The sequence below is a fragment of the Trachurus japonicus genome, chromosome 9 (genome assembly GCF_045865225.1).
Source record: "Trachurus japonicus isolate A0001 chromosome 9, Traja_1.0".
NCBI lineage: Eukaryota > Metazoa > Chordata > Actinopteri > Carangiformes > Carangidae > Trachurus > Trachurus japonicus.
This window is the reverse complement of record NC_140915.1, coordinates 31400616-31418549: the sequence shown is the minus strand read 5'-3', so window position 1 is coordinate 31418549 and position 17934 is coordinate 31400616. Positions and strand designations below refer to the sequence as shown.

The following is a 17934-nucleotide window of genomic DNA, read 5'->3' as shown; positions in this document are numbered from 1 at the left end:
TGTATGGGGTAAGTTGAGCCACCCCCCTCCTTCCCTTCCATCCAACTCCCACCTCCCCCTTTACTCAATACTCTACCTGTCCAGGTTGCAGGTGAACACAAATAGCTGGGTCATGGTCATTCATTTTTTATCCACGTGTTTATACGTGTTCCCCCCTTTGGTCAGACAGAACTATGGTTACAAGTAATAGCCGCTTTTCAATTAGAAGCTGGGTCTATTTCTATATTTCTGCAAGTTCTTGTGAATGAACAAAACTTTTACTTTTTTAAATAGTTTTGAACCATTTAATTAAATCATATATTTTCTATCTTTGGTGAGCATAAGATTTGTTAAAAATTAATCAAAGCCCGTCCCATAGCCTAGATGCCTGTCAACGGGTCAGTTCAGCTTATAGTAGCGACGAGTCGCTGAAATTCACTTTCAAGAGTGAAAAATGTTTTTTTGCACATGTGGTCCTCATACCTTCACAGACTCCATGAAATGATGCCTTCCTCCTAATATTTGGTCATGTGCTCAATTTTTCTTATGGTTTCCTAGCAACAAGGGGTGTATCAACTAACGTTCTCCGTTAATGCATTGGGGGGATTTCTGTGATTGTGATAACTTTCACTACACTATTACCACTACAACACTTTGATGAGCCGACAGAATGTGTTTAAGATTGACCAGCGTCAGCCAAAGAAGTGGCTAAAATTAAATTGAATATCAAAGAGAAAGTTGGCATCATTTCATGAGAAAATGCTGCTAAAGAGGACCATAAAATGAAATATAGTCATAATCATGCCGCCCCAAGGACAACATGTGTTGAGCCAGATGCCTGTGAGTCATGGTGTATGAGACTGACGCGTGTTCAGTGGAGGTAGACTGGTTCATTAGTGTGGCTGGTTAGACATCAGCCAGATGAGACGTGTGCGTAGAACAGACCCACTTACCACAGATGTGTTTACAGTAACTGATCCAGCAATGATCACATGATCCCTAGAGCTGCAGGGAGGTGTCGGATCAGAAGCAGCACATCAGTTCAACTTGTGTTCCTGTGAGAGTTCCTGTGTGAGCCAGCAGTAAGCCTCTCAGTGGGTCAGCCCAGGACACGCACAGGTTTCCTCTGTGTCGGTCGGAACTCAGTCAAGACAGATGTGGAGGTAGACAGCTGCAGGGGTCTACATGCACAGACCTGTCCCACACATTCACAGCAGAAAACAAGATGGCTGCAGTGAGAAGACATATGTTTATTGTATTTGTTTCAACAAATATTCCTATTTTTGAAAATAGTGTCTTAATATTAAGATTACAGTTGCACTTTTTTTTTGAATAAAACCTTATTTCAAGAAAAGAAGAGATTATACATTTATAAAGTCGTATTATAAGAATTAAAAATGTTATATTTGAAGAGGAAAAAACATCATTTGTAGGAATATTACCAGCAATGAAACAGGTGAAAGGACAGGAAGCTGAACTCTGAAGGGTCATAGCCACCTGGAGCCTCCGAGCAGACAATGGCTGTGATGGCCTTCTTTGTGTGCTGATAAATACCCAGGGTGATTTACCGTTGCCCCGGGGGTTGTGGTTATTAATTGATTATTATCTCTGAGGACTACCATCAGCACTTTTTCTAAACGAGTCAACTTTTGTCTGCACCTAATTGCTTAAAGAACACTATAGTTGGTGAAAAGGCTGCTGGAGAGTTACCTTAAAAAATGGCCGAGAGTTCGATCGCTGTGACACTAAAAACTCCTCCTGACTCTGCTGCTGCCTCCTCTCAGCTAACCTGACACTGAGCAGGGACTCTGAGTTCATGTCTGGGAACGTACGTGTGTGTGTGTGTGTCTATAAACATTGGGTGTGTCTTTGATTATGAAATGTTTGATTCTCTTCATTATAAATTAATTTCTGTTAAAGACGAGTGGAGGACGGGGCAGTGAGGCCATGACAGTGAAACTAAGGCCCTACAGCGTTCGCAGATGAAAATGGCAAAATATTTCATCTGATGTGCCTTTCGTTTAGACGGCGACGGTGTTTTGGGGGCTTGAAAACGCAAAAAAGTGAAACCACCCTCCAGAGTGGAAATCTTAAAAATGCTCCACCGTTGCATCCCCGTGTAAAGGGTGAAAACGCAAAAGTCTGCTCCGATTGCTACGACCTGTGGAGGGCACGGAGGGCAGCGTTATGATGGCCGGCATACAGCCTGCCGGAAATTAAGAAGAAGACGAACAAATTCTGGGTTGTACGCACGCAGGCGTTCAGACTTGGTGGTGTTGTGTGTTGTGTGGCACACTGCCACCTATAGGTGCCTGGTGTGCATACAACATCCACAGCCCATATGCACGCAGATTTCCATCCCAAAAACGCTCTTCTAAACGCGAAATAAAAAGTGAGAACGCAACGCCACTTTTGCGTTTTCTGTTCAGAACGTTTTTGTGTAAACGTAGCCTAAATGAGTGAATAGAAGCTACATAACCAGGGGAATTATCTAACTTCCTGTCTGCACCATCAGCTGCACATTCTGTTTGTCATTTATCCGTTGATCAGAAAGCAGTCACATGACTTGTGGTCTTGTCAGAGAATAAAAATCCTTCACCTGTGAAATCATTGTTATCATATAGCCTAATTATAGCTACACTGTAACCATATTCAGTAGTACATGTGACCTCCACTGTCTCAGACATACAGTATGTTTCATGTCTGTGTCTCAGACACTGTGCAGTGAAGGTATGAATTGAATGTACCTGTTTATTCAGTCATGTTGATAGATAATATCTGTTAGTGTGGTCAGACTAGATACTTTATCTAGTGCAGCGATGATCTGACTATTATGAAAGTGTAATATTGTCATCAGCAGATGTTTACCCCAGTTCCCCCCTGACATCAGACACTTCAATTTATACAACTCTCATCTTTTTATTTCATCCTCACAGAGCAGCTGCAGCTTCTCAACACTTTCCTCTTCTTATCTTTCTTATTCAGGAGCTGCTGTGCTGTTCTCCTGCTACCAGGGAGAAAGACCCTGACAAACAGGGATATTTAAAAAGACTGTTGTTATACTGGATCTCCATTCATTGCATTCAATGCATTTTTGATTGTACAGTAACACACACAAGAGAAACTGTCAGTATAAAAGCCATGTGGTTACACTGCATTCTTCAGTTGGCAGATACACAGTGAGCATCAGTGAAACCAAGTTATAGTCAGCCCCCTGCTTCACATTAACAGGTTGAACAGGTTAACTAACAGGTGTGTTTCTTTTCATGGGCGCATCACCAGACTTTTATTATAAATAATAATCATAATCATAATAATTTTCTCCTCCAGTCCCTAAACCATCCTGTCATTGCCCCCTGCATCTTTAATCATGGCGGTGATGTTTGACACCCTCCTCTTCCTCTTCCTCCTCGTCTTCGTCGAGCAGAAGCAGATAAACAGTTGGTTTCCCCTGTGTTGCTGCATTAATCGTTCATTTCATGGGTTAAAAGAGCAAAGTCAATGAGGAGGAGAAATTCTCATCCCATTATCGGCTCAGCGCAAAGTGAACACGTCAGCGATGAAGCCAAGCATAGAGATGATTACTGCGCTACTAGAGCCCCTTATGCTCCACATTGTTCCAATTACAACCTCCTCCCCTCTCAGTGGCTGAGGGATGAACCGAGTACGACTGTTAGCGCTGAATGCCACCGTGCAAAGTGGATTTCTTCCACCTTGTCCTCCATTACTCATTGTCATAATGATACATGGCTTGATTAGATAGTTTGTGCTGACAAAGGGTCCATCCTCACTCTTTTATTCCTGATATCTCTTTCAGGGAATCACAGAGACAAATACATCACCCTGAGTATTGAACCCACATAAATCTTGTTTTAAGAGGCTTGTCTCTGCTCAGATTCTGTCAGACAAAGGCTCAGACTTTTATTTATTACCCCAATCCTTGTTTGGTTGCCTATTGTGTCTTCACTATAATAATAGTTTTATAGATCAGCACAGATACACATTATAATCTGTGGTAATAAAGATAAGCTGTAAGGAGGAGGACGGAGGTGAGGAAAAACGCTGCTGCTGCTTCAGGCATAAAAGTGGCTCCAGAAAAAGAAAAGAAATAAATGTGAAGTCAAACAGCTTTCACCAAACCTCTGACCAAATACACACCTCAAAACAGTTTTTACCTTCTGCCCAATTGTGTCCAGATCGCTTTTTCTTTCTTTCTTTCTTTCTTTTTTTTTTTTTTTACCATTTTGTGTGTTTCTGATTTTTCATTCTTTCAATTTCAGATCTTTAAATATATCAATACTAGATACATCCAACTGTACACTTTAGCTCCATTGTGGCCACTTGAAACCAATGAAAACTACATGTTTTAATTCCTTGTTCTTTACAGTATTAAATCATACAATTTTGGGTAAAATGTCTTTCAGTGTTTCATGTTTTCTACCAGATGATGTCATTGGTCCATTTTTGGTCAAGGGACCAATTTTATGTCATATTCTTAGTTTTCAAGAGCAGTGTATGATGGCTTCCTGCACTCCAGTGGAACAAATGAATGACACACTGTTAGCATAGGTGTGATCAAGAAAAAACAGAAGCACTGAGAATATAGAAAATTGTCATTTTTTAGGTTGTTTACCTACAATAGCATTGTGCAACCAAACTGGCATTTGGAGGGTTAAAGGATTAAAAAGGAATGGATGTTTTATACTTTTGACAAGAACTGATGTTAGTGAAAAACCTTATGCAGTAAAAGTAGCAAATAATATAAAAATCCTAAACATTTACAGCCTCATTCTGTTCGTGGACGTTTTTGGCCACGAACAGACGAACAGAAGGATTAGATTGAGAGTGATTCTGAAAAAAGCCAGAGGGTTAAATAAAATACACAGCACTGATCATGTGAAATGATATTAGATTTAACCTTATTGTGTTGCTCCACTGCAAATGAAAGGAATAAAGACATGATTACTTCTGGGAGAAGTGCAGGGTGCCTTTATTTTTTTGGCCATGACTGTACATGCATATGAAAAGAAGAAACAACCAGTAGAGAACATGGTCTTTTACAGATGCTCACACTTCTTGTGAAGTGACAGTTCTTCCTCTTCCTCTTCCTCCTCTACCTCTCAGATCATTTTCCTCCATTGTTTCATTCAGATTTCAGCCTTCAGCAGCCTGTGACCTCTGACCTGGTTTTTGTTGGTTTCCTCACATCATCGGCGAAAAATGTGAAAAGTTTTACTTGTTGTGTGATGACACCTGTGTTCACCATTATGCATCAAGAGTGTGTCACAGTGCACAATGAGTAAAATTATATTTACAGTTGTATCAAAAAGGTGACATGAGGGAAAAAAACAGCTTGTGTCTAACAACTGAATAGTTTTGCCAAAACAGTGATTGATTTAATAAATGGGTTCAGAAGATCGAGGGTTTGGTTCAGACAAAGGAATTTAGTGCTTTAGCAATTCAGTCGTTTAAGTGAAACTGGTCTGGTCCGTCTGCTGTGTGTGCTCGCAGTGTGTTTTGAAGTGGTTTGTTGCAGGTCCAGATCCATGCTGGACTCCACAGACCTCCTTCTCTCTGAGGTCATAGCTACTCAAACTGTACATCACACATGTCAAACTCAAGGCCAGATCTGGCCCACCATACAATTTTATGTGGCCTGCAAGAAAATGTAATACTTTCTATTATTAATGGCCCGCCGGTATAGCGCGCACACTACTCACACTACAAATCCCATAATACACTGCAACAGATTGACACGGGCCAAGCTGCTGCTCTGTTTTTTTGTTGTTGTTTTTTTTAATGCATATCTTTATTGATTTTTGAACTTGGTACATCATTTGTCCAAAAATATAAAGTCTTTAAACAACTTCCCTCCCTCCTCCCAACCCTGAACTTGGAGCCATCAATTTAAGAAAAAAATGATACTTTAAGCTGCTGCTCTGTTGAACAAATGTTCACAGAAGTGTTCTCACTGATCACGGCTCCACTCGGCTCAGGACCGAACCCACAACACACATGAACCTGCCAGCCAAGAAATTACTGAATTTACTATACAGTTTTCACCAGCTTGGTCATATCTGATATATTCTCATTTTGCTTGAAGGCCCCGTTCAAAACAAAGTTGTTGTTTTTTTCAAAAGAGACCCCAAGGAGTTTTCTTTTGGTTATAAAAGAGTCTCGTATTAATATGGATGAATCTACGTTACCCACACTTGTTAATGGGTCCATTTATAATAAATATATTGTTTTGTCTTTATAGTTATTTTGATATTATTATTTAGTGGTCGACTCGCCCAGTGTTTCCTAGTTTCAGTTTCCCGGGCGCTGCCCGGCGGGCCATGGGAATAATGCCACTGGATTGCTAGTTGGCATGGTTTATGGTCGGAACTACGACGGCGTCTGATCGTCTTTGAACCTCCGACTTTCGTTCTTGATTAATAACGAAAGCGAAAACATTTTGCCAAATGACTCATGGGAAATGTAGTGTGAAAACACTTCGCTTTCCAAAACTCCTCGTTGTCCCTTTAGTATTATTTTTATTGAGAAAATTTACAGTATTCTGACCTTTTCAAATTCATATTTCTCATTTAAACAATCTGTTCAACAGTCTGTTCAAAAAATGTCATTACTGTTTGTGTTTGGCATACCTAATACTTGGTGTTTTAAATTTTGGCCCCTTGTGTGATGGAGTTTGATCCCCCTGCTGTAGATTGAGGTTTCCCTGCTTCAGGTGCAGTAGGACCAATGACTCCTGTATCAGTAATCTGCAGCTTTACTGCAGGATTACTTTTTAGTTGTATTCAGCTGCATGTGATGATGAAGGTGACATTTATTAACATGTATTGGAGCCCACAGAGACAAACTTCTGTTCAGAGGAACTTTCCAGTGTGATTCCTTCAGACCAGATCTCCCCCCTCCATCACCCGCTCTGCTCGTTTTTCAGTCTCTGCCGCAAATCCTCCACCTCAGAGCGATGGCGAGCTGCACGGCCTCAGACTTACTGCTGCTGTTTGTCTTGTGAGCGGAGGGGAACATCAATCCTTTGTTTTAATAGTGTCTCATTCGTTCAAATGCCAGCACCACAAAATGAAGCCGTAATTACTGCCCTTAATTGATGTGGTTTTACCACCTCAGACGATACTTCAGAGCCCTGCTCCCCCCGCGCTCTATAGGCCCCGCTGCTGTTGTTTGCACTATATTTCTGCAGCTATTGATCGCTATTATGGTAAATCCGATGGGCACAATGGAACTCTATCAGCAAAATGCAGGTTAATTATCTCAGGGTCAACCACTTTGCAATCCTCACAAAGAGCCGGCCGTTCTCTCTTTATTGCCTCACATTAAATTGCAAATACAAATTATTATCTGAGCTCCTTTATTTTGCTAATCAGGGGAGGGTTGACAGTCATTAATGGAGGATGACCTCCCATTTTCCACAGAGTCTTATTAGTGAAGTTTTAAACAAGTCAAGACTGATTTATCGGTAGCTCTTGACTTTTTCTTTGTCATGTAATGTCTGGTGTGGATGAGCAGCTGTCACACTCATCCAGTCCAGTGCTTTGTCTCTGCATTAAAATAAAACCTCTGTAATGAAGGGAACAGCGTCCAGCAGCTTCACAGCTGAGACATCAGGAACTTCTCTGTGAAACTTATATTTCCTGCTGTTAACGGAGCTGTCAGACATTTGACTGGCTCCAGATAAATTGGCCTTATGAGGAGGTGCAGCAGCCTATTGATGAGAGGAACCAAAGTTAATGGAATTGATTGTGGATATTGTTTGCTTTCTGCAGGGACTCCAGTGAATCGGATTCCTATCATGGCCAAGCAGGTGTTGGATCTCTACATGCTCTACAAGCTCGTCACAGAAAAAGGCGGCTTAGTGGAAGTCATCAATAAGAAAATATGGCGTGAGATCACCAAAGGCCTTAACCTCCCTACCTCCATTACCAGTGCAGCTTTCACTCTCCGAACACAGTGAGTACAACGCAGATGACTGATAACTGCTCTCTAACACCGGGGCTGTGTCCAACATGACTGAGATCCTGATGTAAAAGAGGAAATACTGAATTTTAGGCTGTTGCTTTAATTGTTGTAATGAAATGAATCCACTGGGATTAAAATAAGATTTATTTTCCTTAAAGGACGTGTGAGTCATCATACATGTGCTCTTTAGCTGCTCTGATTCATGTTATAATTATAGTGTCGTGTGTGACCCGACAGTTAAACTCAGCTCACGTCTTTAAAGGGCAAAGTGGAAAATCATCATCTCATTAATCATTATTATTTAACAAGCATCTGTCTATTGGCTAAAAAAAATTGTTAACGTTGTTGTATCAATAAGAGAATTATGACTTAGTTACGGCACCTGTTTGAACATCTGCACACCAAATGGATTTGGGATTTTTTTTTTGTTTTGGATATTTGGATTTGTTCCTCTGATATTTTATATATTAGCTATTTAATTATATTCTTTTAACTGTTACGTATTTTTTTTATTTTTTGCCTATAATAATATATAATATATAACACAATAAAAACACCATGAGTCTGTTTTGTCAGTTTAAATCAGATTGAGCTGAGACAGTAATGTGAAGTCACCGTTCATATCATTGGTGTGTATTTTGTTTTTAGTGTGCGCCCGCTGCCCACGTCACTTTTTAGCAATAAGAGATGTACCAGAGCTTTGCTGTCATGGCTACAAAAATACTGATATAATAATAATGCTTCAGTTTAAAGGTGGTCATTTCATCTTGGTTTATTCTGTTTTCCCAGTTCTGCTCCCACTCTGCCGATGTATTGATTAATGATTGATTGGTCACTTGGTACAAGAGCGGAACAAAAAGCCAAGTGAATGACGAGCTCCTCTCCCCTGCAGGTATATGAAGTACCTCTATCCGTATGAATGTGAAAAGAGAGGACTGAGCTCCCCCAGCGAGCTCCAGGCAGCTATCGACAGCAACCGGCGGGAAGGCCGTCGGCAGAGCTACGGCTCGGCCATCTTCAGCTACTCCCCTGTCAGCACCCCCACCCTCCTGTCGTCACCAAAGCTCCAGATGTCCCACCTGCCTACGCTCACTCACAACAGCGGCCATATCTCCCATGTGCCTGTGATCAAGAAAGGTACGACCACACACTAAATGACAGAAAAGATTAAATAGACAAGAAAACAAAACAGGAAGTTTCTGTTTCCTGATTGGCTGCCACATCTCCAGCTCATCAGCACAACAACATGTCACGCTCATCACTGTTCCGATTTTTTTTTTTTTGATATGAAACCCACCTGTATGATTGTTAGCTTTATCAGATGAAGCAGTGTCACACAGCTGATTGACTCTCGGTACAAGTTCAGTACAAAATATTCACTGTGTGAATGATGTCAGATATCACTGTCAGTGAGCTGCAGTGATGAACCACAGATCTGGAGCTCCTGTGTCTAATAAATTCCCCACATTACAAAAAAAGCACTGATACTGAAATGAATAAAACTAATGTGAAATCTGAAACAAAAAAGTCTAATCAAAATAAATAAAACCAACACTAACCAGTGTATAAGGCCTGCGATTTGGAAACATCTGCAGCAAGTGATCAGAGTCTGATGCTGAAAACTGCAGCTGTGCAAACATGCATCATGCTAAATATATCATGTGATTATTTCTGAACATATGGAATAAGACGGAACAACTTTTGTAGAATTCCCACCCATAACAAACAGATTATTTTTCTGTCCCTCTGGAAGATGATTCATTTCCTCTTGCATGGACACTGTGAAAGAAAAGACTGCATGTGATGTATTACACAAATAACAACATCTATTTGAGAAACTGTTGCACGATTACCGAGCCGCATAAGGAGAAGTCATCGTGTTTGCATGTCACAAATTGATTTCACAAGCGCTGACCATTTCCATCCATTCATACTCATGTAACTTGCGGGCTGGTGCAAGTTACACCCCCCCCCCACACCCACACACACACACACACACACACACACGCACACTCAAAGAGGAAACATCTTGCAGGACTTCCTCATATCAGAGCCACTGATTTCCGAGACAGTCTAATGCAGCACAGAAATTCCAGCGGCTCTTTAATGGTGCGCTCTCAAGGAGAGAGAGCAGCTGAGCGACTGTGTAGCGTGACACCAACACATCACAGTTATTTTAATGTTGTTTCTCTGCAAGGTCACAGCATGAAATAACATCCAGCATTCCAGTTAAAACACCGAGCGACAGGCATCTCCCAGCATCCTCTGGGCACAGCACCAGACACTGAGTGGACGCCATAACTCTGGTGTCTGGTGCTGTGGGCCCCAAAGTGAACTACAACTGTGGCCCCTGTCAGCCAGACCACCACCAAGTGTTTACTGTACACATTATACTTAAATAAATCTGCAGGGACTCAAAGATCTAAGCTGACTCCTCCTGTAAGGAAACAGTGTTGTTTTAATGGTGTGTGTCAATGTATTTTCCATCATATAGGAAAAACCTTTATAAAAATAATGATAATAATAGTAATAGTAATATAATATTAATTAAAGTGATTAAGATGAGACACTACAAGTGAATAGGGTAAAAACAAATTTGTATTACGAATTTTGTCAAATGTTATGTTTAAATATGTAAATGAGGCCATATCTAATTAAATATGCACTTATTTGCATACATTTCCAGAACAGAAATCTGAACAATGGATAAAGAAAGCCCCTTTCAAAATTCTTGTTTTATTTTGTTGACATATTAGAGCCAACAATTTTTACAGAGGGGATTTTGGATGTATTTTTGTCACTCTGCAAATGAGAAAATACTGTCACCAGCCCTAAAAAAAAAAAATCTAATTTCTCCATGTTTTTAGGAATAAAATGTTGTATAAATCAGGCTGTGAATGATATATGAACAATCCCCTCTGTAAAAACCTTCAGAATATAGAGAGGAATAAAACTGGAAGGTTTGGTGTCTGTATAAGTGCTGCTGAAATTGAGATTTCTAGCTCAGAGTATGAGGAAAAACAGCCTTTAAAGACGTGTACAGTAAAATTTCACAGATTGTCATTGTCAATCGTACTTTTATAGTTTGTTGTTGAGAGCCTACATCATTGTTCAGGAGAGAGATAGCTTTACAATGATACCTGACATGACATGGGTCAGACCAACTTTTGAATGTAGGAGAAATCTACAGATGAAAAAAGACAAAATGAAGTAAAATAAAAACCTCAATGTGGATTTTCCACCATTTCTTTCCACTATTCTGAAAGAAGACGTGTTAAGGAAGCAAAATATCCCAAAATCTCAAAATTGATCAGTGCACCAAAAAACAATTTTGCCTGTACTGTAGTGTCTGGCCTTAAAAGCTTTGTGAATGAAAACAGGTATACAGTATAGCAGCTAATTAATTCACTTTTCAATTTTCTGAAATAATCCATCCAGCTAAATAATGTTCAGCTCCTGAAACTAAATTTGCGAGAAAATTATTATTATTGCATTATTACTTTGTGTTTAACCTGTTTTTTTCACATTAAAAAAGAGACATCAGCAAAAGTAATGTGAGATACAGTATAGAATACAATGGAAACTGTACCACACAGCTCTGTGTCACTATCTGAGGACAAAGGAGACAGAGATTAGAATAAATTATGGTGAAATTAATTCTATTTCCTGTGAATATCTTTGATGGTCATGGTTTTGTGGAGCCGTTTCTGCAGATGTGTATCTAATCTTCTTCCTCTCTGCAGAGGACACCATTATGTCCGGCTGCCTGCCCAGCCGGATGGGACTCACCATGTCTCCCAGCAGCCACCACGCCGCGGCCGTGGCTGCCCAGGCGGCGGCGGCGGCCCAGGCGGCGGCAGCGGCTCAGGCGGCAGCGGCCGTGCAGGCGGCGGCTCTGGAGCAGCTCAGAGAGAAGCTGGAGAGCGGGGAACCACCGGAGAAGAAGATGATGATGGTGGCGGAGGAGCAGCAGCGGATCATGCAGCACGCGCTGCAGCAGAACCTGCTGGCCATGGCCACCCAGCTGCCCCTCAACATCAAGCTCAACAACAGAGGTGAGACACACACACACAGTGTGGTAGCTCATTTACAATCCATAGTAGGATCCATGGTGACCGCATTTTAGAAGTACTGAGTCATTCCTTCAGTTCTCCACCACAAGGCGTGTCAGTGTTGTTTGCAGTGAATCTTAGGATATGTTTAGCGACCAAGGATGCATCAGCTGGAAAAGAAGCAGCCTTTGAAATGGGCCGGTCTGGTCACAGCTCCAGCCTCTGAAGGATGTTGCCCCTGAACTAGGACACAGCTGATAAATGTCTGTGATTTAAAGTCTTCAGTAGGAAGCAGTGAGAGCCACAGAGGTCAGAGGCAGACACAGTCACCTAGCTTTAGTGTTTTTTTTTTGTTATGCTTTTACTTTGAAAGGCTGCAAAGGTCAAACATCAGTATTTATTGTAACGCTGAGTCTGATTAGAATCTTTTACGATCAGGAGTGAGATGTGATGAGAGTGAGATGACAGTGTGAGGCCGGCCCGCTGTCAGAAGCAGCTAATGGCTCTCACAGACAGCCCCAACCACTAATGTGCACATAGTTCATCATATCACATGTGTAATTTGCGGCTCAGCTCCACAGATGTTATGAAGAAATAGTTCCCGTGGACCGCAGGCTGCAGCCAGCTCAGGCTGACACACCATAAGTCACATGTGACTTAATGATAGAGGCTAAAGGAAGAATGAGGGGCCTATCTGCTGGAGTGTGATATCATCTCTGTCTGCATCACTGCCTCTCTCATATTAGTCATAATAGCAGGCTTTGCACTTGATACGTGATGGAGAAATGAGTGAGAATCTCTCACAGGTTAATTCCCGCACACTGGTCGTCTGGCTGTGGCTCTGTCATTTAAAGATTACATCCAAACACTGTTATTTGTCTCCACCCAGATGAGTGTGTTTACAGACGGTTTGATATCAGCGTGTGTGTTTGCGTCTTGCTGCTCTCTGCTCTTAAGACATTTCTGTCACATTTATTCAGCCGAGTTCTCCAACTGTGTGCTGCGATAGGATTCATCCATAACAGACGTGTACAAATGGCTGTAACATCTTTTGACAGTTCTCTGTGGCCAGACCTCTTTAATAAAGCTCTCCTTATCCTGTCACTCTCTGAATTATCACCAATACTCCGGGCGCTGCTCCTGCTCCTTCTGTTCCCTTTCTAAATGCTCATATCGAGTTTTTCTCTCTGCTCCTCTCTTGACAGATGATAGACAAGAGACCGCATTGAACCTGTCTACCAACGGCATTAGCAGCATCAACATGTCAATAGAAATAAATGGAGTTGTCTACACAGGTAAATAGAGGGGCCGTTTGCTGATGTAATTGCAGGCAGGAAATTCAATAAGTTATAGCAGCACCCTGGTGCTTAGTCCTCCACGCAATTTGATGTCTTTGCTATAAAATCCATCGTAATGAAGTGGCAGTCCAATAGAGTTAAAAAAGTTAAATATCTCAAAATTGGGCCTGTGGATTTGAGGTCGATGGGGCTTATTGTCTTATGTGCCTGCCTAGAGTGTGTGTGTACATGTGTCTGTATGTGTGTGCATGTGCATGTGGGCATGTGCATGTGTGTGTCTGTGCATGCATGCGTGTGCGTGTGTCTATAAATGGAGGCAGCTTGTGTATTGCAGTAATTACAGCCACTCTGCTTCAACATGGACCAGTTGTGTCAGGGTCTGAGCTTCATGTCTGAGTCGGCTTGATCCAACTCATCCTGACACAGACTGACATCATATTAATACGAGTGTCTCTGGATTATCCACATAAATCTGCAGGTCAAATTCTACAGCAGCAGAATCAGATGTTTGATCAGCTAAGTCAAGTCAAGTCAGTGTTATTTAATCATAGCTTTGTATTCAAGGCTTTTATCTGTACGAAACAGGAGACTCCTCAGAGGAGATCTCTGTTCCAGAGACACTCACCAACCGAAACTTGAACATGTCTTAAAAGGATAGTTCAACATTTTTACCTTTTAATTGTCGGTGCAAGCTATTTTAAGAACGGCGGAGCAGAGTCGCCAGCTGCTCAGAGCTACGCTATGGTGGCAGGAATGGAATTTCTTGGTTTCCTCATCAAATACACAATCTCCAAAACGCTCTGGACCTGTACATTCACCACACTATGAGATAATAACAGAACGTTACGAGACAAAGTTGTTTTTGAGGTAAATTCATGCAAAACCGCTGATGCACGTTCCCGTCGAGGGCAGTTTTTCAGCAAGCAGTCTCTACATTTGCCTTGAAAACAACTCTGTCTCATAACGTTCCGTTATTATCTCATAGCGTGGTGAATGTGCAGGTCACAACTTGTCCAACAGAGCGTTTTAGAGTTGTTGGATTGTGTATTTGATGAGTTTATGAGGGAAACCAAGAAATCCCATTAGCCTCCGTAGCGTAGCTCTGAGCAGCTCACGGTTCTGCTCCACCGTTCTAAAAATAGCTTGCACCGACAATTAAAGGTAACGAACCTACTGCTATGACATAGGGATTATGGCAATGGGCCAATTTGCCAAAATGTTGAACTAACCCTTTAAACACGTTCTAAGTGCATTTACACTTTAAATCAAACAGAATGGTTTATCTTAGAAACAGTGGCTACCTGTGAGGTCTTTTGTTTATGGTGGAGGTTAAAACACAGATCTGACCCCAGGACAGTGGAGCTGACTCAGGCCTGTTTGCTCCTCAGGTGTCCTGTTTGCTCGCCAGTCGGCCATAGCGGGGATGACGGGGCACCGCGGGAAACACGGCAGCTGTCAGACTCAGGGAAAGACCAGTCCCACGCAGTTCCAGCCTTCCTGCTCCTCCTCCTCATCCTCCTCTTCTTCCTCGCTCGACGGACACAGAAACTCCTCCCCCTGAGTTTCTGTCCGTCCTTCACTTCCTCACCTCCTCCTCCTCCTTGTCCTCCTCCTCGTCCCACCCCACCGGGGAGGCGATCCATCCTCTCCTCAAAGACACGGCAGTTGGAGATTCCACCATCAGCCCATCTCCAGCGGCTCCTGTAGGTGGCTTTCCATCCAGTCAGATTCCTCGTAGGTCGCCTAGCAACAGATTGAAAAGCAGCAAATTTGTTATTACAGACTAAAAACTTTTGCCCCCCTCCCCACCACGCCCCTCCTCCTCCTCCTCATGCTCTGAATCAGTAGTGTGTCTCCAGGACAGTTAACCTCTGTGTCTTGCCATTGTCTTTCACGTCCTCAGAGACACTTGTTCAGATTCATGTTGCTCATCGACTGATGGTTCGACCTGGACGAAGCCAAACAAAGATGTTTGTAAAATCTCTGCTCACAGCTGATACCAAAGAACCGAACACTGATCCTTCACACCTGATGATCAGAGCAGCAGCACAACAAGAGAGCACACGTTAGCTTAGCATCAGAGACTTTCAGCTACATCGGGTGTTCCACTGGACAGGTAGATCATAACTTCAACAGAGTGACTTGTGCGTCCATTCACAGCAGAGAGAAGAGACGCGTCTTTCATTTAGACACAGTGAAATCAGCAAGCAATCAGGCAAATGGAAGCAGAAAAACGAGGTTAACACATAGCTCTGTCCTCGAGTAACTAACATGTCCAAAAGGTTTTATCAAGGCTGGATTTACTTGTCTCTCACACGTCCTCTCAAACCAGTCAGAAACCAGTCAGCCCAGTATAATCCTGTCCCAGGTCTCCTGTGTGTCACTTCTTAACCATAGTATCAACTCATATGCATTAAAACTATATTTTAAGGCAGAGTCCAGAAAAGACCAGGGGCCACTTGAGCATCAGTGAATTCATGATATTCAGTGGTTCACAGTACCAAAGATTATAATTCATCAATGTAGTCAGAGTGGTTGACACACAGAGGACCTGGGCTCCTGGGAGACCAGTCTGCTCAGTCCAGTTGGAAACACAACCTGAAAAACCTAAAGTGCACACGCAGAAAGTTCACCAAAGATTTATTACTCACAGCGTGGTCACAGAGCCACTGTTCATTCAGCTGCAGATGTTGTATCATAAAAACTGAATGGAGCCATTTATTCATGACCCTTTTCTTTCAGATGATGTCACATGCCAAAAAAACAAAGAGAAAAAAAAACAAAGGAAGGGGGAAAAAAGCAAACAACATCTCTTTTATCACAGTGGTCTGTGGAGATTTTTTTTAATGCAGTACCAAAGTTGACCACTGGGGCATATTTGCAGCAGCACAGATGTTACTTTGCATTCTGGGAAATATAAACACCACGTTCACACAGTTATTAAAGGGACAACGAGGAGTTTTGGAAAAGCAAGCGTTTTCACACTACATTTATGAGCCTCTGCGCGCAGCGTAGAATTCTTCGACCGGCGCAAGACGGACTCATGTTTTCATTCATCAATAATTAAAGTCAGAGGTTCAAAGAGGTTCAGTTACCATCGTAGTTCTGACAATAAACAGCGATTCGGTTGCGTTATTCTCATAACTCGAAAGTAAGGAAACGCTGGTCGGCTCGCCCAGCATTTCCACCACCACTAATAATAACAAAATAACGATAGAGACAAAACGATATATTTATCGAACATGGAGCCATTAACAAGTGTGGGTAGCGTAGATTCATCCACATTAACGTGAGACTTTTTTATAACCAAATAGAAACTCCTCGTTGTCCCTTAAGTGCATTCAGGACACTGCTGTTTTTTATATGTTTTGCTAGCGCGCTAGTCAGACATATCATCAACAGCTGTGTGAGTTAGCGTTAGCTGAAACAATCGGTTCCTAAATGCACAGTAACCAATCCAATGTGTTCACTGTGTCACAGAGTGTCTCCCACTGTGGACAACAGTGATGACATTATTTTAGTCTTTATCAGGTTTTCTATTTCTATTTCTTCTTTTTTTTTTTGCTATGATCACAGAATAAGTGAACAGTGAAGTGAAAGTCATATTAATTCTAGGATAAATTATTTGCGGCGTAGACATAACAAAATATAAAAAGAAAACATAAATGATTTTTAAAAAGAAGCTCGTTAGTCAAGTTGCCGATGATGAGGGGGGAGGAGAGCTTCCTCAGGATGATATAACAAGAGAGACAATGACTGTGATGATGAGCGTGGCTCCGGCGCTTTCCTCACTCTGTAGGGTAAACACTGTAATCCGCATGGTTACTCCACTGATGCGGTTGTGGTCAGAAATACTTACACAACCTGTGCTGAGGCCAAGTGTGGCGCCACAGCAGCAGGAGGCCGAGGCCGCGGTGCTGCACACAGTAGCTATCCCTGATGTGTGTTGACGTTAAGACGACAGAAGCACAACGCTGGTGCGACGCAGGACAGCAGAGTAGAGCACTTGAGGCCTGTCGGCAGCAGGAGACATCATCAGTGGTTTTATATTGTGAATATGATCCAGGTTTCTTTTTTTTTATTTATGCACTTGCTTCTCTTTCATTTCTCTTTTTTTCTGCTTTCATAAAGGTATAAAACTATTTTCTTTATTGTGAAGGGAAATGGTAAACAGTTTGAAGATATTCGGGGTTTTACTGAGTCTGTTAGAGCTTTTAATTGCAGATTTTATTTATTATGTTTTATATTTGATCCTGCTAACGTTGCATTCAGCTCCACCACTTTGTTTGCAACCCCTGTCTAAGAGTCTCCTTGAATGCAGATACCTCACCAATCTACCTGTATATAATCATAGTAAAGTATGAAAACAAGATATACCTCATAAATTTCATTTATTTTTTATTGTACAGCCACTTGAAATCAATGTTTTACTTCAACAAGATCACTGGATTTTTTTTTTCTCTTTTTCATTTTTTTGTATGATTATACCAAAGAAGGGAATATTTTATTGACACACATCTACCTCATTTGTTATAGACTGTGCCAACGAGCATGACCATGATCTTAATTGTCAGTGTATCCATGGTGTTTCATATCCATGTGTTTGTGTGGATACCGACGCT

General features: G+C 41.8%; 1 protein-coding gene across 2 annotated transcripts in view; it reads left to right on the top strand.

Annotated features, from left to right (window-relative positions):
• The window catches only part of arid3c (AT rich interactive domain 3C (BRIGHT-like)), a 66501-nt gene extending 50432 nt beyond the window's left edge, over positions 1–16069 (top strand). For both annotated transcript variants that reach the window (XM_085787391.1, XM_085787390.1), the window contains 5 exons: positions 7770–7953; positions 8855–9099; positions 11706–12017; positions 13220–13309; positions 14701–16069. In XM_085787391.1, coding sequence (XP_085643517.1) covers positions 7770–7953; positions 8855–9099; positions 11706–12017; positions 13220–13309; positions 14701–14873 — 1004 coding nt within the window. In that variant the 3' untranslated portion in view covers positions 14874–16069. The remainder of the gene's footprint in view (positions 1–7769; positions 7954–8854; positions 9100–11705; positions 12018–13219; positions 13310–14700) is intronic.
• Positions 16070–17934: the final 1865 nt, after the last annotated feature.